The sequence below is a fragment of the Panthera uncia genome, chromosome B4, assembly GCF_023721935.1.
Source record: "Panthera uncia isolate 11264 chromosome B4, Puncia_PCG_1.0, whole genome shotgun sequence".
NCBI lineage: Eukaryota > Metazoa > Chordata > Mammalia > Carnivora > Felidae > Panthera > Panthera uncia.
The window spans coordinates 50,921,393-50,941,314 of record NC_064809.1 but is presented as its reverse complement, the minus strand read 5'-3'; the positions used below and the strand labels follow the sequence as shown (position 1 = coordinate 50,941,314).

The following is a 19,922-nucleotide window of genomic DNA, read 5'->3' as shown; positions in this document are numbered from 1 at the left end:
ATCATAAAGCCATCTTACAGTTCTAAACTCCATGTCTTATGTATTCGAAATATTTCCAATTCCTTTAACCATCCCCCCTAAACTAAATTTCCTTCATCACGCTGGTTGTTCTTCAGCTTTTCAATGTCTTTACTTACAACAGGCTTGCTTAAAATTGCACATGCCCCTCACACCCCAACAGGAACTGCTGCAGTGAGGCTAACCACTGGAGGTCTTTGGGGCTGGAGTGAAGAAAAAAGGTACCCAGTGCTCTGACACAACCAGTATAAAGGTTCTTCTATTCTTTGCTGCTTTCTTGCCACAAATATTTCCTATTTGTTTTCCCCCCTGCTTGGTCTCCCTTCCTATCCCTACCTTCTCTGTTAACAACAAAGCTAGAAACTGGAAGAAGTTCAGAGTTGGCAACCCCGCAGCTATCTGCTAGGAAGCAAGTCAATCACAGAAATAGACACTGTCCTAGAACTTCTGTCCTAGTACTAAAGCAATTTACCCCAATATACCTTGATTTGGTCATTTGCAAATTCAAGAACTATTATAGAGACTTTAATATGCAAAAAGCTCTGTACTAAGCAGTGAACTATACCATAGAAGCACATACCGAAAATATAAATGTTAACTTTGTATCTAGTTTGGAAATGTGGGGAAAAAACTATTTCTAACCATATAACGAATGGACATATATTTTTAATTTAAAACACAATAAAAACTGCCCATAAACTAATGTTTGAGTTCCAGCTCAGAAAGTCTATTACACCAAAACCCTCCATCAGTGCTCTGAAGCATTCACAATATGTGAGCTGGACGCTCCTGTAGACATGTATATTCAACTGGAGCCATTAACCTATCCTATGATCATTAACAGTATGCTATTTCCCTACTGAGCTTGGCTAATTAATGACTACAAAGTTTAAAAGGCTCTTCTGCCATCTTTGGAACCACTTTTGAAGAATTTTAGTACAAAGTTAGGTTATTTTCAAGTAAATTTATTTTTACCACATATACTTTCTAGCATTTTGAGACCTGTTTTTCAAAAACGAGTTTCCTTCAGTGGTTTTCCCCAAAGAAATTCAAATTAAGCAAAGTGTGATTTACTTTTAAGTGAAAGCTTAAGAAATGAACACTGTAAGCTCCTTCATCAGGTTTGGTGCTCCATTCACTAGCAGCTGCCTGTCAAACACCATGAAAACCCTGTCCCTGTGATTCTGCCATGCAGAACAATGGATTAAGGCACCATGCATCTTAACAGTGCCTGCCACTCACAAAGAAACTTTAAAGCTCTGTTCACAGATGCAGGGATCTACTATTTGACTAAATATTAAACCCCTTTTCTTTCTATCAGAACTTTAATAATAATAGCAAGGCTTCCACAAAGTTTTACAAAATGAATTATACTATGAATAACCCTTATGCTTCTTTCCACCAATAAAAATTATTGTATTATAAAACATCCTATTTTTTAAAATATGAAGTTCATATAATAATGTAGGTGATATATCTCAATGACCCAAAGTAGACTCTAGCCAGTGACTCCAAAGTTGGAGAGGCAAGGCAGAGAAAATCTTAGCTCAAAATACCTTGAGAAGCTGTAAGTCTGCTTTCAAAAGAAAAAAGTCACACAGAAAGACTTTATGTGTGTTAATTATACCTATCAAGAGACCTAAAAGTTCTTGGAAAATATTATTTATGCTCAACAATTAAGAAAACCCTAACTTCCAGATGTTTGTCAAGCCACTTTAATTATACAGTTTCAACTGTAAGAAAGTATAGAATCATTGAGGAGAAGTGATTTCATTAAGAAGTGAGGTTTAATTTTCTGGGTAGAGATTCAGAAAATTTTCTGGCTGGCATTTTTATTATTGTTTCCTTGAAAATGGTTACCTTAAGTACTACCAAACATCCGTTCACTTATCCCCCCCGGAATTAACTCTGGTTTTCCTTCTGTCTAATCAAACTTTATTTTTGAAATAGCAAATATTTCTCACAACCCTTCCTTGGGAAAATCAGAAAAGTGAGCACTGAGGGTGGAGAAAAAGAAAATGGAAGTGAACAACACGCTGCAAGAGTGTTTTGCAGTGCTGGTTGAGATAACAAAAGATGAGGCCAAGTGTACCCAGGCCTTTGAGCGGCTCCTGAAAGGAGAGAGACTTTGGCTGACAGCTGCAGACATCAGCCATGACAACTGAGCAAACTGGAAGAACTGTTAAGTTAATCTTCACTTAACCAAAACATCATTAATGTCATTGTTTTTTGGTTTTCTACTACTGAGAGGTAAGAGTCGCAATAACTCTTCAGGTAATTTTTCTGCCCACAAGCACATTAAAGTCTTTTTTAGGTTTTGCATCACCAAATTCTGGCCTAATGACAGAACACTGTTTCCCATTGTAGGGGCCCGCTTTTCTTCCATCTCCTCTGGCCTTTATTTTTCATCTCCTTTGCGGGTCCCTCAATTCTTTTTCCCTTAAATGTAAATTTTCTTTCAGGTTTTCCTGTAGAATCTTTATTTTATCTAGCTTCCAGCTGAATGAATTTATCTATTTTCATCCTTACCTTTAAGCGCTTTTGATACGATGATGATGCCCTAAAACTTACTCAAGTCCAGATTTCTCTTTGGAGCTACAGACTACATACAGGCCGCCTCAAATTGAACGTGTCCAATTATTCATTACTTTCTCTCTTCCCAAATCTTTTCCATGCAGTAAAAGGCACCAGACAATCCCTGATGACCAGAGTCCTAAAAGCAGGTGTCATGCTTGATTTTCCCCTATCAGACTGAGACTAGTTTGCAATCAAGCCCATCCAAGCACTCAACTAGTCTTGTCAATCCCACCTTAAATACATCCCCTCTCTCTCCTCATTTCACTTACTCCAATAGTGTTTGAACTTTCTCTAATTCATTCTCCAGATTCTTCGGTGGGAGTGATCTTTCTGAAACACCAAATCTGAAAACATCTCTTCTGGCTTATCTCCCCAGCCTTGGTTCTCATGCATCATCACAGAGGTTGTACCTAAGCCTGGATTCCAGCTCTGTCAACTCTGCAGTTTTGCATATCTAAGCCAATTATCAGCCTGCCACCCTTTACAACTCAGCTCGTATTTCATTTCCTGCAGAACAGTTTTCCTGGACCCCTAGGTTGGGTTGGGTGTCCCTGAAACCTGTTTTTGTAAGCACCCTGTTTTTGCCTTCATTTTGTAACAGTGTATTGCACTTGTTTATCTAACTTTCTCCTCTACCAGGGAAGGACCTCTGTGAGAAATCTGGACAGCATAATGAGAAACAGAGGAAAAACAGTTACATCTGATTACCATGAAGAAAAGATAGAAATGAAGCTATAGTGTCTAAAACACAATTTAAACTAATACTTTTCAACAGGTGTCTCAGAAACCAATCTTCACCAACACAGTATGAAAGAAACGTGGGTTCAGGACATGTTATGACAAGATACTTACCCCCTGGTTTCTTCTTCATGACCCCTCCCCTTCTGGATTTTAATCCACTGTTCCAACTGTTGCATTGAGTTTGTCCTCTGTATGACTCGATCAGCCTCTGTGTGTAAGGGCCCGGTATTTGGGTGGTTTCCACCTCTAAGATCTGCCAGGCTGACATTGACAGTTTTGTTCTCTGAACTGTTCACGTTGACTGGTCTATAGTGTCCAGTCTGAGCTGGACATGTTGACCCACTCTCATATTCAGATGGCAGAGAATTCAACTTCACACTGTTAATTTTTGTTAAAGGTCTATCTTGACCATCCTTCTGAAATCCGTATTTTTCAGCTTCCAATGCCTTTTTTTCTTCATTTTTGCTTATTTCTTTGTTTTTCTGGTTATTTTGGACCTCTGGTTTAATTAGCACTCTATGGTTGGGAAAGTTATTGATTTCTTTAGTTGGGGCATTTTCAGATGTAATCTTGTCCACTCTGAAATCAGAGAAGAAAATCGTAGTAAATCAGATGAAATAATGCGCATGTTATTTCTTGGATTCAATCTAGGAAAAATGTAAAATTACCTTTGACTTTATGGAAAAACCTGAAAGGGTCACAGAAAACAAGTCTGTACAAACCCCCAATGTTATGATATGAAAATTCAAGCACAACACCAAAATGCATAAATACAAATGTGGGACGGGAAGAAAACATAAAATGTATGGTGTATAAAGCACTGGAGGATAAGAGGTGATGAGTGTCCCCATAAGAAATCTGGAAATAAAGCAAATTAAGATTGCCCTTTGACAGTAAAACCTCAAAATCCACACGTAAAGGACCACAGCAGCTAGTCATTTGAAATACACAACGTGGCTTCCAGCCAGGAGGGTTAACTCATCTTGAGACAAACATGAATCTGGTTTGCGGAAATGGCTGCACCAAGAAATTACAGTCTGATGCTGTCCAAGATCTGAACCATATGACTTACTAACTCTATGTTTGTATTCAAGAGGACCTTACTTTTGGTGAAGAACTCTTACAGCCAGACTGCTATAAGCTCTATCTCTTACTAGCTATGTTTTTGGACAAGGTGTAGAAATTTACTGTGGGGATAACTGTAGCACCAGGACTACAGGATTGTGTGAGGACCAGATTAATATTTCAGTGGCTGCCACAGACTTTATTACTATTATCATTCTGTCTTATCAAGCAATTCTGGATTAGAATCTGGCATTCCATATCCATCTCCCCACTGGAAGAATGTGCTGATTAACAGTACATTGCTGGGCCACCGGACAGTTTTATTGCTCACCATTCCAGTTGTTATATCTAGGACTTTCTGAAGAGAGTCAGCTTCTCTGAAACCAATCACCTCCAGACTCTGACAAGACCAAGCTGAGTGTCTGAACCTGCATGAAATTGCCAAGATCATGCCAAGCTGGGAGGCCTTTCAGGAACTGGCCAACCTTCTACATTTCCATATATAATAATGTTCCTATCAGATCCCAAGTGTGATATTGCTGCCAGTTTTGGTGATGAGTAGGAAATGCATAACCCATACATACTTAGCTATAGACAGAGTTTAGAATACGATTAGTGAATGTAAAAAAAAAAAAAAAAAATGAAAAGAAATGTGACTGACTACTTTTCTTAGAGTAAATTTATAAGCTATCCACATATTTAGGTTGGATATAACCCATAGCTTCTAGATTGGAAGCAATATTAGACACTGGGGAAGTTTATTAAGATACGCTATGGAGCTTCTTTATCTTAAAAGATAAAAGTGTGAGAAGATTTACACTAAAAGCACACTGACCTTTACTAAATTCTAGGAGTGAGGGGGTGGGTTTAATATTGAATATCAAATATCTGAAAAAAGTTTTTAGACTTAGTTACCTATTATTTTAAAGTAGAACAGCATTGCCTTTTTTATCTTCATTTTTCCAAAGACTTATCATTTAAGACATGTAACAAAAAGACATATATACTGACTTTTCGAATGGAACAAATGAATTTAGAAGAAATTAACTACCTAGTTAAAAGCTGGATGTTTTATCTCTTATGATAGGTTCCAATAAATATTTGTAAGTATTTTGGCCATACATGAAAGAGAGCCCATTACCTTAAAACCAAACACACAAAATCTCCCTCTACTTATGAAATATTATAATAATTAGGTTCCTTCAGTTTGAAATATTAAGTAAGGCTAACAAGGCGGGCTAAAAATGCCAACAGCTAGCAGTAGAATAAAAAGCATAATTTCTACAGGATAATGGTGACCGACATCAGGCTGGGCACAAAGGTGGTTTCCAAGAATTTCTGGCTAGGGCTTCCTATGTGGGGTTAGGCATCAGACTTCAGCTCAGGTTGTGATCTTGTGGTCTGTGGGTTTGAGCCCTGCTTTAGGCTCTCTGCTGTCAGCACAGAGCCCACTTGGGATTCTCTGCCCCCTCGCCCCTGGCTATACTCTCTCTTAAAAATAAACAAACATTAAAAAAAAAAAAAAAATTCTGACTGAGTAAATTATATCAATACAACCTGCTAAACATTGTTACAGGCACATAATCAACTAATAGGTTGTTAGAAGTCCAACCAAAATATTGACTATTATTTTTATCACCCTAAATTAAGAGTAATTATCAGTTTTTAGAGTGGAAAATACAAGAAAAGAAAATGGAAGTTGAAATTCTGAGATAAGGACAACATATACTATGAGACTATCTGGAAATCAAATATGTAAACTATGATGCTGATTTCTTTATTCTAAATAACTCCTTAAAAATTTTACTCTGATGTTAAAATTGTCTTAATACTTTTAATTAATTCTTTTCACCTACACATTTCCTCTACCTATTAGTGCTAATCACCTCATCTTTATGGCCATTTGGGTAATTTTTTTTTAAGTGAATGCTATACCATACATGGGGCTCGAACTCATGGCCCTGGGATCAAGAGTCCCATGCTTCACCGACTGAGCTGGCCAGGCAATCCCCATCAGGTAATTTTTACACATGAGATTCCAAAAGCAATTTTCCTTGTATTAGCTTGTCACATAGAATATGCAGATGGTTGAGTTTTTTTTTTTTTTTTTTTTTTTTTAAATAGGTGTCCTAGAATTTAATCCTGGGCCTTCCTTTTTCTCTTCTTACTTTTCCTAGCTGTAATTACTAGTGATTGGTTAAGTTGATTTGGACTTGATATTAAAAAAAAAAAAACAAACCACAAATATATACATCAATTTCAGTCCTTTAACCAACAAATCAAAAGACTTTATTAATGTGTACACTAACCCTCCCCCACCACCAAAACGAAAAGGTTTATAACAGTACCCTAATTCCCTGAGAAGAGAGAAAAAGAGAATAAACTTGCAAGGAAGCATCTTTCTTGCATGAGACATATGCTCAACTGTAACTGACTGGAAAAAAAACTTAATTGTGTCACAGATCTTTCTTCAAATTACAGGAATACAATTTTTTTAAAGCATATTATTCAGCTGCTCTTTAAGTAGTTTTATAAACAGATTTCCTCTCACTAGTTCTTCATATAGTTGATTATTAACATGATTCAGATGTTCAAAAAGAAAAAAATCACAGGTCAATTTTAATAGTACATATTTGTACTCTCAAGGAATCTGAATATTGAAGTTTCAAAAGAAAGAAGGTAGCATTTATCAAAAAGTAGGCATATTTAAAAATAATCTAAATGCTTGCTGAGTTATTTTCTGGAGACATTCATCATAAAACCATCAGAATTAACCAGGAAATGCTGAAGAAATGAAACTCATCAAAACTTTTTATTTCTATTTATTAAACTTCAAAAACATACAACATAGCATAAAAACACAATAAAATTAACATCATGAATATAAATTCTTTTCTAAGATTTAGGCTTTGAAACAGTCTCGTGTAGTTTTAAGATAACAATTAAAAACGTACTTACCGGAAATTAAAGGTAATTCTGTAAGAAGAAAGAATATTCAGTTTGAATGTTAGGATTCTGGATTCACCTCAGTACACTGATAGGTGAAAATGAATAAAGAGGAAATGGGGAATAAAAACACAGGTGGTATCTCAAATTAACTAAAGGTATATTAATTTAATACAGAACATGAATTAATCCTTGCTTTCTGAGGAAGAAATGATCTCGTATCATGAGTAATAAAATGATATGCACTATGATAACAATATACTTGCAGGGCATGGAATAAAATGTAAGTGGAAATCACAGTTATTTTCCCTACAAGCTTTTACCTTTTCACGGGTTCTGTCTGTACTAGGGCAGCATCTAACATGGCTTTCATCCACAACTCCATTTCCTTTCCTGTATCAGTGCAGAAATAATAGGTCCGCATGTTTGGATGGGCTGCCTGATCGAAAATGATAGGATCATTTTAAATAGATACATGGGATCTGTAAAAGAAAAAGAAAGAAAGTTAAGTAGTTCCTACATAGATCATTACTGTCAACTTTTTTTTTTTTTTAATTTTTTTTTTCAACGTTTTTTTATTTATTTTTGGGACAGAGAGAGACAGAGCATGAACGGGGGAGGGGCAGAGAGAGAGAGGGAGACACAGAATCGGAAACAGGCTCCAGGCTCCGAGCTATCAGCCCAGAGCCTGACGCGGGGCTCGAACTCACGGACCGCGAGATCATGACCTGGCTGAAGTCGGACGCTTAACCGACTGCGCCACCCAGGCGCCCCCATTACTGTCAACTTTCAAAGCAAGCAAGACTTGTCTCACACACAGAGTTACAGAAATGAGTGACTTAAGAAAAATATAATTCAATCTCAAAAAAAAAGTAACTATTAAAATTTCCTCCCAACACTGCCATTTTCCTTTGAAAATTAAAACAAGGGAAAGGGTGTATGGGAAGGAAAGGAGGTAAGAAATGAAGCACGTTGTCGTGCCCCTTTGCTGTCCTTGTCCCATGCCCAATTCCCTAGCAATTCCCATTTACTACAATTCATACCTCTTATTCAAGAAGGTTCCATAAAAATTGAACTACCAAACAAGGCAGCAAATCCACTTCTTATTTAAAGAAGAAAACACTAATTCAAAGTGATACATGCACTCCCACTGCAGTATTATTTATAACAGCCAGATACGGAAGCACCCTAAGTGTCCGGTGATAGATGAACAGATAAAGCAAATGTAGTAGACAGACAAAGACAGACTGACAGACACACACACTGGAATGTGACTCAGCCATAAAAAAGAAAATGAAATCTTGCGACAACATGGAGAGACCTGGAGGCTATTACACCAAGTGTTCTAAGTCTGAAAGAGAAAGACAAATATTGTACGACTATATGATGGAGCCTAAAAAACAAAACAAGTGAACAAACATAACAAAACAGAAAGACTCAAAGATAACAGGGAACAAACTTTTGGTTACCAGAGGCAGGAGGGATTAGAGGGTAGGTGAAATAGTTGAAGAGGATTAAGAGGTATCAAATTCTAGGTACAAAATAAATAAGTCGTGGGGATGGAACATACAGCATAAGGAACACAGTCAGTGACACTTGTAATAACTTTGTATGGTGACAGATGGTAACTAGTCTTATTATGGGGATCACTGCATAATACATAAAAAATATCAAATCACTATGATGTACACCTGAAAGTATTGTCGATTATACTTCAATTAAATAATGTTCCAGAACAACCAGCCACAAAATTAATAGAAATGTTCATGTCCTAGCATTTCCCCTTTGTGTTAACAACTCCTTTAGTCTTCAAAAGGTGCTGCTGTTAAGGCATTTTGTTTAATCCTTATAGACGTCTACACACAAACATACAAGATTTACCAACGATTCAAAACGGTATTTCCCTTTAGCTTTTCATCTCAAGTTTCAGAGTTAAAATGTAAATGTTTGGGTTGAGGAAAGCCTATGTAACTGGAAAGTGCGTTTTTATCTTTTTTTAAAATGCTTATTTATTTATTTTGAGAGAGAGAGAGAGAGAGAGCGAGCGCGCACGCATGCATGTGTGGTGGGGGATGGAGCAGACAGAGGGAGAGAGAATCCCAAGTAGACTTTGCACTGTCAGCATACAGCCGAGTGCAGGGCTTGATCTCATGAACCATGAGATCATGACCTGAGCTGAAATCAAGAGTCAGACCTTTAACTAACTGAGCTACCCAGGTGCCCCTGCCCTTTTTTTTTTTTTTTTTAAGTTTATTTATTTATTTATTTATTTTGAGTGAGAGTGTGTGTGAATGGGGGAGGGGAAGAGAGAGAGAGAGAGACAGAGAGAGAAAGAGAATATGAATCCTGACCAGGCTCCACTGTCAGCACTCGGATACTGATGTGGGGCTCAAACTCACCAACCATGAGATCATGACCTGAGCAGTAATCAAGAGTCGGATGCTTAACCGACTGGGCCACCCAGGCACCCCTGTGGGTTTTTATCTTTACAGTCGTTCAATCTGCCTGTTTCTGAGAAATGAAATAAAGATGTCAATCAGGAACTGGTATCCAACATATGAACACTGAGTGCTCAGCTTAATGCATGGGCTGACAAGACAAAGAAGGACAGCAGCAGTAGCTGTATCAAAGTAGAAAAAGAGGCTGAGGAAGAGACTTCTGTGAAGGAAACATTCTTAATTTCCATGTAAAAATGCCTGTGACAGTTTCCTATCACATAACTGAAGAACAAAGAAAAACAAAGACTCTTTCGGCATACAGTGAAGTAAAGGAAAAGAGTAATAAGTATGTAGTTAGTCTGCTAAACATTAAAAGATAAGAGGAATAAATCTGGAGCCACACACTTTACTCCAAAACCTAGACTATCTGCTTTATTTAAACAAGATCAAATTAGCTTCTTCAATTTTTTTTTTTTTTCCAGGAAGAATCAAGATAGAATTAAATGAACACAGTGATCCAAATAACTATGTAACCAACAAATCTCACTTGACTGATCAGAGATATAAAACTATCCACAGAAACAATTTAGAAGAAACAGCTGAAATGCTACATGTTGTTAAATGTTTAAAGCTACCACAAAGTGTCATTGCACTGCTTTAGTGGAGTTCTGGAGCAATGAATGAAAGACCACGGTCCTTATCTGTGATCAGTGGAAGGAAGACTGGGCTAGTGCTAAGAAGATCCAGGTACAGCCATGACTCCTATGCTAACAAACCACACCCATGCTTGCCAGATGTCAAATGGAAATATTTACTAGGTGATGATCAAGTTTGCTACCTAGCTTCAAGTCCCACAATCGTCCATGAAGTTTCTACTCACCACTATGACAAGCAGTAGATTCAGTGTCCAAAGGTGCTCATAAATTCAGAGGAAACAACATTGCAAAAGAGAGTTTGAGAGAGAAATTACTATCCTTGTACTTGTAACAGATAAAATATATATTTTTAAGTCTAAGAACCCAGCAAAAAGTCCTACAAAGAGTACAAATTCAATAACCTTTTGCCAAATTGATGAGCAAAGAAACAAAAAAAATAAATTCATGATCAAATATAAGTATCAAACGGTTTTACATGTAAAAGTAACTTTATGAAGTTATTAAAGTTACTAGAATTAACTTTGTTATAGCATTTTAAAATATTTAATTCTGTTTTATGGTTCACATTGTTAATAAAATTTATTGAAATTCTATGCCATTCCCTTCTTATCCACAGTGTTTGCTCAGATATTACCTTCTCATTGAGGCCATCCACCCACGCCCAACCACTATTAACTTCTTTGCTCTTTTTTTTCCTAGAGCTAATAATGCAATGTATGAATTAGCAAAAGTTGTAAATCAGCTGCAGTCCTGAGTACTCTTGAAAAAAGACTGGATGGGAATTAAAAATGGAATAAACTTTATAATAGGGTAAACATTTCCACTGTTAAACGTGTTACCCTAATTTTTCCCCTTTTCCTTAAAACAAAGTTTTTACATCAAACCCTTTAGAGTTCTTAATTTAAGACTGACTTAAAAAACAGGTGACCTCTGAAATTTATTTCAGCCATAATCATGAGGCAAAAAATGCAGTATGGTTTTTGAAAACAAAAAATAACCAAACTATCATTAAAGTGGCCTTTTAGTTGAGGTATTTTACAAACCAGCGTTATCAGAAGCAGATGGGTATTGTCAGAGGAGGTAGGCTCAGGTCTGCTTGGATTTAATAACCGTTTTTAATGTCTCAACTTCCATATTATCTCAAATGTACCTGATACTCATGATGTACTTAGACCCGAGAACATTTTTGCAAATATTCTCTGAGGTCATAAATGTACATATCTTATGTTAAAAAACATAGTTGTTCTCTTTCATAGTACTCTTCCCCTAACTTATAATGAAACATTTCAAACATACAGTAAGTAACCTTTGAAGAATAGTACAGTGACCACCAGGACACCTACAGCTGTATTTACCAATTATTAGTATTTTCACATATTTGCTTTATCTAGAACCGTTCTTAAGTATAAAGACACTTGGCCCTTGGATATCTGAGAAAACGCTTCCTAATTAAAAGGGAACCTAAGACTATTAACTAATATATTTTAAATATAAAAATGACCATCACTAAAATATCTTTTTGTAATAATCTATGGGTCGATATCCATTTTTTTACATCAGTGCAAGATTCAAATACAGAATTAAAAAAGTATGACTACTTCCTTACCTTAAAAGCATATTTGCGGTTAATGTGATCCTCTGAGGTAAGCATGGCTATCTGAAAACTAGGTAATAGTATGCTTCCCAGGATACCCTCTTCTTTCTCATCTAAGAGATAATTGAACATCTGATTAGAATTTTAAATGTTCTCACGAAGCAGAATAACTTTTCTCAAAATGTATTTTGACCAAATCAAAAGGTTCTTACATATAAATGAACTGTATTCAGTGTGCTGTTTAGATAGTTCTTTACAAGGCTTTAAAGGAAATATTAATAGCAAAAACATATATGCTTCTTCACCTTCATTAAGCTTCCCTATCCTAAGCAAATCAGAAATGGGTCTCACACGTCAGAAAAACGTCAATTAGACACGAAAACAGCATACATTGGTTTAGCATATATACCACATTCTACAAAACCCTTGACATGTGATTCACGGAAAACATATTAGTACATAAGTAACGACACAGAAGCTTTACAAAATTAATTCACCCACATTTCTGGTAGGATTTAAATGCCCAACCATTTCAGGCCAAGACAAATGCACAGCTCACTTGCTCACACTCTTCAGGGTGGCTCAAATGTCTCATGATAGAGCTTTCCTTTACTGCCCTAATTTTAGCTGCTATTCATCTGAACTCATCCCAGAGCCCTCTCTTCTCTTTCTGCGACTTCACCACCACCCCCTCCCCATACCTCTGACACACTGTGTTCTATTATTTATTTATCAACTCTTTCCTCACTAGAATGTCAACTCCAGGAAGATACTTAGCAAGACAGGAGGAGACACTAAAAATTTTTCAATAAATGAGTACATATGTAAATACATATTTTTAACTATGCTGTAAATATTATGATGTTTAAAACATATAACCGTGGTTACCTTTTACCAGTCATTCTGATACACAACACTTATAGAAATAAATTACAGGCCTACAAGGCAAGCACATAAAATATACCCAGGAAAATGACAAAATATTAATCTTGGCACAGTATACATTCACATTATTAGCTTGCTGCTCGGGGGCAGACATGTTTATAAAACTCAAAATACATATATAGTCCATTGTTAGAAACCCATAAGGCAAGTTAATAAAGCTGAGCATTAGGCTGATGAACTCAGTAATGGGAAAAACCAGAAACGAGAAATAATTCTTTTTATTATGCTTGTCATGTTTTTTATTATCCCAAACTTAACAAGGAATTTTATTTATTTTCCCCTCATTTCTAAAATATAGGTGTAACTTCCACAAGAAAGTTGCATTAAATTGAGGTTACTTCTGTAGCTTTTTTCATAACACAACAATTCTGCTCTTACTATACTGTGCTCATTCATGTGCAGTTCACTAATACAAGAAAGAATGAACACAAGTGCAGATTTAGTCTAAAAGGTTAAAAAAAAAGAGGTAGAGAGCAGTCATCAATCACAGAGAATATGATGATTTAAATGAATGAGTCACATTCCAATTTTAAATCCAATTTTGTTTATATAAAAGCATATAATCAGAAAAAGCTCATGAAGACATCTGTATTAAAAAATCATCTTTATCAAATAATAAATTCTCTTTTGTTGCATTACTGGAAACTGTGACTCTTCCTAAAGTTATTTCAGAATATGCACAGGCATTATATAGCACAGGGCGATTTTACTGGGTCATCATGAATTGTTTCCCAGATGGACACCAAGCCGTTATGAGGGCTTGTCAAGTCATCCATGCAGGGCATCTCGGCTTCATCAGCTACAAACCTGAGGAAAACAGCACTTAACGCAAAGAACTGCTGTGAGGGTTACATGAGCTAACAGCTATGAAGAACTCAATAATGCACTCAGCCTGTTTTAAGTCTTCAATAAATACTGCCCTCATCATATTACTGCATATAGAAAAATCTTCATCTTCTGTCAAACGACTGTCCTAAGAGTTCTTTACTAGATTCTCCAAATGTTCTTAATCATGGCACTCTTTGGTTTGGTTCTGTGAAGCCTGACCTACTGTCTTTTACCCAGAGGGCTTCACATACTGACAAGCAAAGAGTAGGTACTGAGTGATATTGTAGAATGAATGAACTCTTTGGGGGGCGGGGGTTCAGCTAGGCCTTCTTTAGACTGGATAGGAGCCCAACTCCCTCTGTCCCATTCTAGTCCCTCCCCTTTTCTGCCACAGGTAATGGTCCCAAGAACACTCCCTAATAAGCCTCTTGCACATTAATCTCCATTACAGAGCTTACCGCTTGGGGAACACAACCTGTGACTGGAACCCCTTAAGAATCTCAACACTGACTGGATTCAAGTAACATTTTAGACTCCTTACTTGTACTTCAGCTTTAAAGACATTTGGATTAAAGACAAAAAAATACATATAATTACAGCTGGGTATGTAACTTATAGACTGGAATATTATCACTAATTATCATTACCTAGAATACTTCAATACTTTAACTGGTCTCTTGGCTTCTTGTTTAAGTGCTAGGGTGATTTTTCTAAAATGTACTCTAAATGTATCCTATTATTATTCTCACTTTTAAGACAGAGTTAAAATTCATGAGGATGGCAAACAGATTCCTTTTGTGCCTTGAACCACTTGTTAGCCTTTGCTCCTATGTCCTTAGGCATAACCTTCTTTTCAGTAACACAAGCCCCATATGTCATTTTACAAATATGTCGTGCTCACTCATGCTTTGAACATGTGAAGTTCTTTGCCTAGATCATCCTTATTTCCCAATCCTTTCCTGGTACTCCTGGTCAACACTCATTCTACATAACTGGACACTATGACATTCTTTCTTAGACTCCTTTAGCTAATCTGTGAGTTCCATGGAGATGCGTTTATATTGTTCATTTCTGTATCCTACTACCTAATAATACATCTGGTGCATCAAAAGTGCTCACTGCTAGCTACCACCTTAGTCTAAGCCATCATCACTTCTACCTAATAATTCCTAACTAGTCTCTGCTTCCTTCCTTCCTCATAATCCATTCTCCAATAGCAGCTTGAGTAGGCTTTCCACAATGTAAGTCACAGCATATTGCTCTTATACTTAAAAACATCCAACTGTTTCCTAATGGAATTTACAGTAGAACTGAAATTCTAGTAGGGTCTGACATTGGTGCAATCCCTCCATTCCTCCCACCTCCCCCCCTACTGCTCCCCTTCTGTGGGCTCCTTTGATGTTCCACTTTCCTACCTTCCAGCCTTTGCACTCTTGCTCCCCCTGCCTGCAATACACTGCTCACTCTGGCTCTTATTTACATTTTGCTATCTAAAACGTCTGCTGAGAGAACTGATCCAAAGAAATCTTTCATTCATGCCTGTCTTTAATACAATGACCTTATTTTCCCAAAAGCACTTGTCATGGTATTGTTTATTTGAATTTACTGTCTCCTTGACTTCTCTAGAATGTAAGCTTCATGAGTGCTTTCATTTTTTTTTTTTTAATGTTTATTTTTGAGAGAGAGAGAGAGAGAGAGAGAGAGAGAGAGAGAGAGCGCGCGCAGGGGAGGGGCAGGGAGAGAGGGAGACACGGAATCCAAAGCAGGCTCCAGGCTCTGAGCTGTCAGCACAGAGCCCAATACAGGGCTCAAACCCACAGACTGTGAGATCATGACCTGAGCCGAAGTTGGACGCTTAAACGACTGAGCCACCCAGGCACCCTTCTTTTACTGTTTGACAGCATCTGCTCAATAAATATTTGTTGAATGAAGTCCTATGATACGTACTGTCAACAGACTGACTATAAAATAGAACAATCTAAGTGCTCTGTCATAATATGCCTGATACTCTGCAAAGATCAGTGGGAACCTGAACTTCCATCTGGTATTGGCTCCTAACCTATTGTAAAAAATAGCAAATCACTGGGGCGCCTGGGTGGCTCAACTGGTTAAGTGGCTGACCTGGGTTCAGGTCATGATCTCATGGTTTGTGGGTTCGAGTCCCATGTCGGGCTCTGTGCTGACAGCTCGGATTCTGTGTCTCCTTCTCTCTCTGCCCCTCCCCAACTTGTGCTCTGTGTCTCTATGTCTTTCAAAAAACAAATAAATGTAAAAAAAAAAAAAAATTAAAAAAAATACCCAATCACTTATTTTCTGTCTTACTCTCCGTATCTGTGAAATGCAGACTGATGGTCAAAAAATTATGACAGTGCACTGTGTATGTCAGTATACCAGACACTTGGAAGGATATAGAAGAAATGAATGGGGATGCTGTATTCAGCACATAAGAGATCTGTGAAAGGAAAAATTCTGTGGTTAAGAGAAGTAATCTTGGCTATGACACATGCCAGTTGTGAGACCTCAGGCAAACAGTATGACCTCTCTGCCCTTTGGGTTCCTCTTGTGTAAAAGGGCATAATATTTCCCACCTTGGAAGGGAAGACATAGACCATCTATGCTACATGCTCAGCATATAGTAAGTGCTCAAAAAAAAAGCAAGGTATTAAGACCATCTCACTAAAATCTGGTCATTTTTATTTCAAATCTGACATTTCTTATTGATAAAACAGAGGAAGTGTATAATATCATAATACTCATTTCCAAGCATCTGAAGAGCAGAAGTGAGTTAAATGATATTTCTTTCCTTTTTATATTTTCTTCTCTTTTACATTGTTTCTGTCTGGGGAACCATACTAAAATTAACAAGTATAGTGAATGTAAAATGCATATAGTTAATAATAATACATAATCTCAGATTCAACACAGCTTCTGAAGTCAACATTTACATTTTAAAAATTCGGTTAAAAGAGGAAAACTTTTAAAAGAGGTGGTAGGCAGCACCTTTCCATGAGCAACAATAGCAAATCACCAGGAACTCAGTGTTCTTTTTGTGGTAAATTAACATTAAGGAATTTTGTATGAGAAGTGGTAATAAACATTTTCTTGGTCTCACTTAAAGCTCTAAAAAGACTATAAATAAACTGAAAAGAGGAGGGAAGTACAACCTATAAGCTTAGAAATTATGCCTAAGTTATATATAACTCTTGACTTTTTGAACGAGTGGGAAAGCCTTTAAGGAAAATTGTAGAGTAAGGTTGGCATAAGACTAAAGATAATACCGCAATTGCTGCCTGACCAACATCTCTGTGACAAAATGAAATTTTATAGGTTTGTTTAATTCTGACTCAGCAGTACTTTTCAACCACAGTTTGCAGTGGGGGAAAAACAGATGAATATAATTCTAGTAATTTCTAATTCTGAAAGTTAATATACATTATATTGCTTTGATAGATGGCCACAGAATTTCATCACCCTTTTGTTTGTGCAATCACAAAGCAAATTTTAAAACTGCTAATCAGTTTTAAAATCCTGTTTTATCTTGTGATATACTCATCTAGAAAAGTTATAAACTGTTCAACACGCTTTGACAATCTAATTCTTTAATGAATGTTTCCAACCAGACTTTAAAGTAGGAAAGAAAGAACTACTGTCCAGGTTCGTGGTTTTATTATAATTGAAGCAGATTTCCATGGAGAGCGCAGCCTATATAAACTTTTTCATGGTTGGGTACCAACTGTATCGTATCTAACAGATCCACGTAGCACATGAGGAGAGACTTCTTTGGACTTTGAGCTGAAACTGTATTCGTCAATAATTTACTAACAAGAAAACATATTTAAAAAAGGAGTTTATGGCATCCATATAGGAAAAATGGAGACAATAACTCAATACCTAAGATAATACCTTTATTTACTCTCCACCAACATTAACAGCCTGGTATGTATACTTTCCACAAGTTTCTCCATGTTTCAGGGAGTCTGTCATTGTTTGCAAAAAAGGGGGTGGGGAGGGTGGGAATCATAATAAGTACATTATTTTGTACTTAAAAAAATTGCCAATATATCAGAGTAGTCTTTGATAGTCTAAAGACATCTGCTGCAGAGACCTGAACATTCAACAATTCAATAGCTAGAGCTAACAAAGCTGACACATAAAAAATCAAAAAAAATCTTATCAGACTAATGACTTTTGTCTATTAGGCAATGAATTCAAGGATAACATTACAGAGTGAAGAGTCATACACTATTTACATAAAACAAATCAGATTAACACAATCACACTACAGAAATTGGACCAAACTCGGACTAATCTGCTCGAAGCACAATATTGTCTTCAGTCATCCCTCAAGTACTCAGTATTATATATCGATGAAGAAAAGGTTTTCTTGATATTGTTTGCTGGTAATAAAACAGCCAAAAGAATTGTAATGTTTTTTCTTTAAAAAAAAGTATCTACTACTTAACATATCCTATCATGAAATACTACACTAAGACAGTTTATAGTAAACTTACCTCTGTAATAAAAGAGGCAAAGGTCAGAAAGCACGAACCAGCGTTTCTTCCATAGCTTCATGCCGGTACTGTCCTATATTAAATCAGCATATTAAAGGGTTTTTTTTCATTTCAGAAAATTCAAATTCATTTCTGATACCTTTATTTAAAATAAGCTTTTATTTCTTAAAAAAAAATTTTAATGTTTATTTGAGAGACACACATAGAATGTGAGCAGAGGAGGGACACAGAGAGAGGGAGACACAGAATCTGCCCTGCAGCAGGTTCCAGGCTCTGAGCTGTCAGCACAAAGTTTGATGTGGGGCTCGAACTCATGAACAGTGAGATCACGACCTGAGCCGAAATTGGACACTTAGCCAACTGAGCCACCCAGGCGCCCCTAAAATAAGCTTTTAAAACAAGATGTAGAAACCTAATATACAAAGCAAAAATATGGAGGTAGTTTTCTAGGGACTTGTATCACCTTAAGACATTCCCAAGTATACAGGTCTCTGAAGAGTAATACCATCATGTAACAAATACTGTTGAAGCAATCTGATTTAGCTTCATATTTGTAAGCAATCTGAAATTACTTTTTTGAACACACATGTCTGCTAACATGAGGATAGCATAACCATGCAGCATTGTGTGCATTCTGGTAGAACAGATTTAATAAATGTTAATCTCCAACAAGAAGAAAAATATGTGATTTGAAATTATCCCAAAGGTAATGTGATTTAAAATGACTGTGAATAAAGGAAACTTAGCATACAAATAGATTTCATAAACACTTTTTTCTTCTTACATATACAGTTTGGGTTTTGCTCACCCTGCAAAAAAGAGTGCTTCTTTGGCAGCTTTTTCTTAGTAATTCAGTTAATAAAAATACCAAGCTCAAACAAAATTACAGTTTTAATAAAAACTGCAAGAGTAAATGAAACGCGCGCACACACACACACACACACGCAAAAAAGAGGTCAGTTTGGGTGTGCATTAACATTATTTTTAGTTGTAACAATCAAAAATGACTTTAGAACTAAAGAAATTATATAGATAAAAATCTTAAAGTAAGGGATTTGTCCTTAAAATTGACAGCTACATCAAAGAACCAAAAAAAAAATTTTAACAGTATATGCTATTCTTAATGTCCTAATAATATTCTTTAATACAAATAATTTAAAAGTTTACACTTTTATTTTAAGCAGGCTCCATGCTCAGCAAGGAGCCAACGTGAGGCTTGATCCCACAACTCTGGGATCATGATCTGAGCCAAAATCAAGAGCCGGACACTCAACCATCAGAGCCAACCAGGTGCCCCAAAAAGTTTACACTTTTAAGTAACTCTGCAAACACTCTGTGTAAGTCACACAGCTATTACAAAATAAACACTCATGGTAGAGAAACTGGTTGTTAACACTTCTGCAATACAAATTAACCAAGGGATCAAGAAATAAGAACAAATATCATTTTAAAGAAATTCTGTATCGTCTATTAGGCTCAATATTACACTGAGCTATTTGAACATAACTTGGACTTACTAGAAGACTAAAGAAATATTTTAGTATAGATAAGTTTAAATGTCCGATGGTGAAAATATAGATGATGTTTTTTTTTTTTTTTTTTT

General features: G+C 36.4%; 1 protein-coding gene across 13 annotated transcripts in view; it reads right to left on the bottom strand.

Annotated features, from left to right (window-relative positions):
- PLEKHA5 (pleckstrin homology domain containing A5) overlaps window positions 1-19,922 on the bottom strand; it is a 241,300-nt gene that overhangs the window by 73,419 nt on the left and 147,959 nt on the right. For 6 of the 13 annotated variants that reach the window (XM_049625171.1, XM_049625159.1, XM_049625163.1 and 3 more), the window contains 4 exons: window positions 18,320-18,392; window positions 12,048-12,148; window positions 7,671-7,786; window positions 3,448-3,915 (listed from right to left, as the gene is read on the bottom strand). In XM_049625171.1, the coding sequence (XP_049481128.1) occupies window positions 3,448-3,915; window positions 7,671-7,786; window positions 12,048-12,148; window positions 18,320-18,392 (758 nt within the window). The other 7 variants (XM_049625166.1, XM_049625165.1, XM_049625164.1 and 4 more) reach the window with 7 other exon arrangements.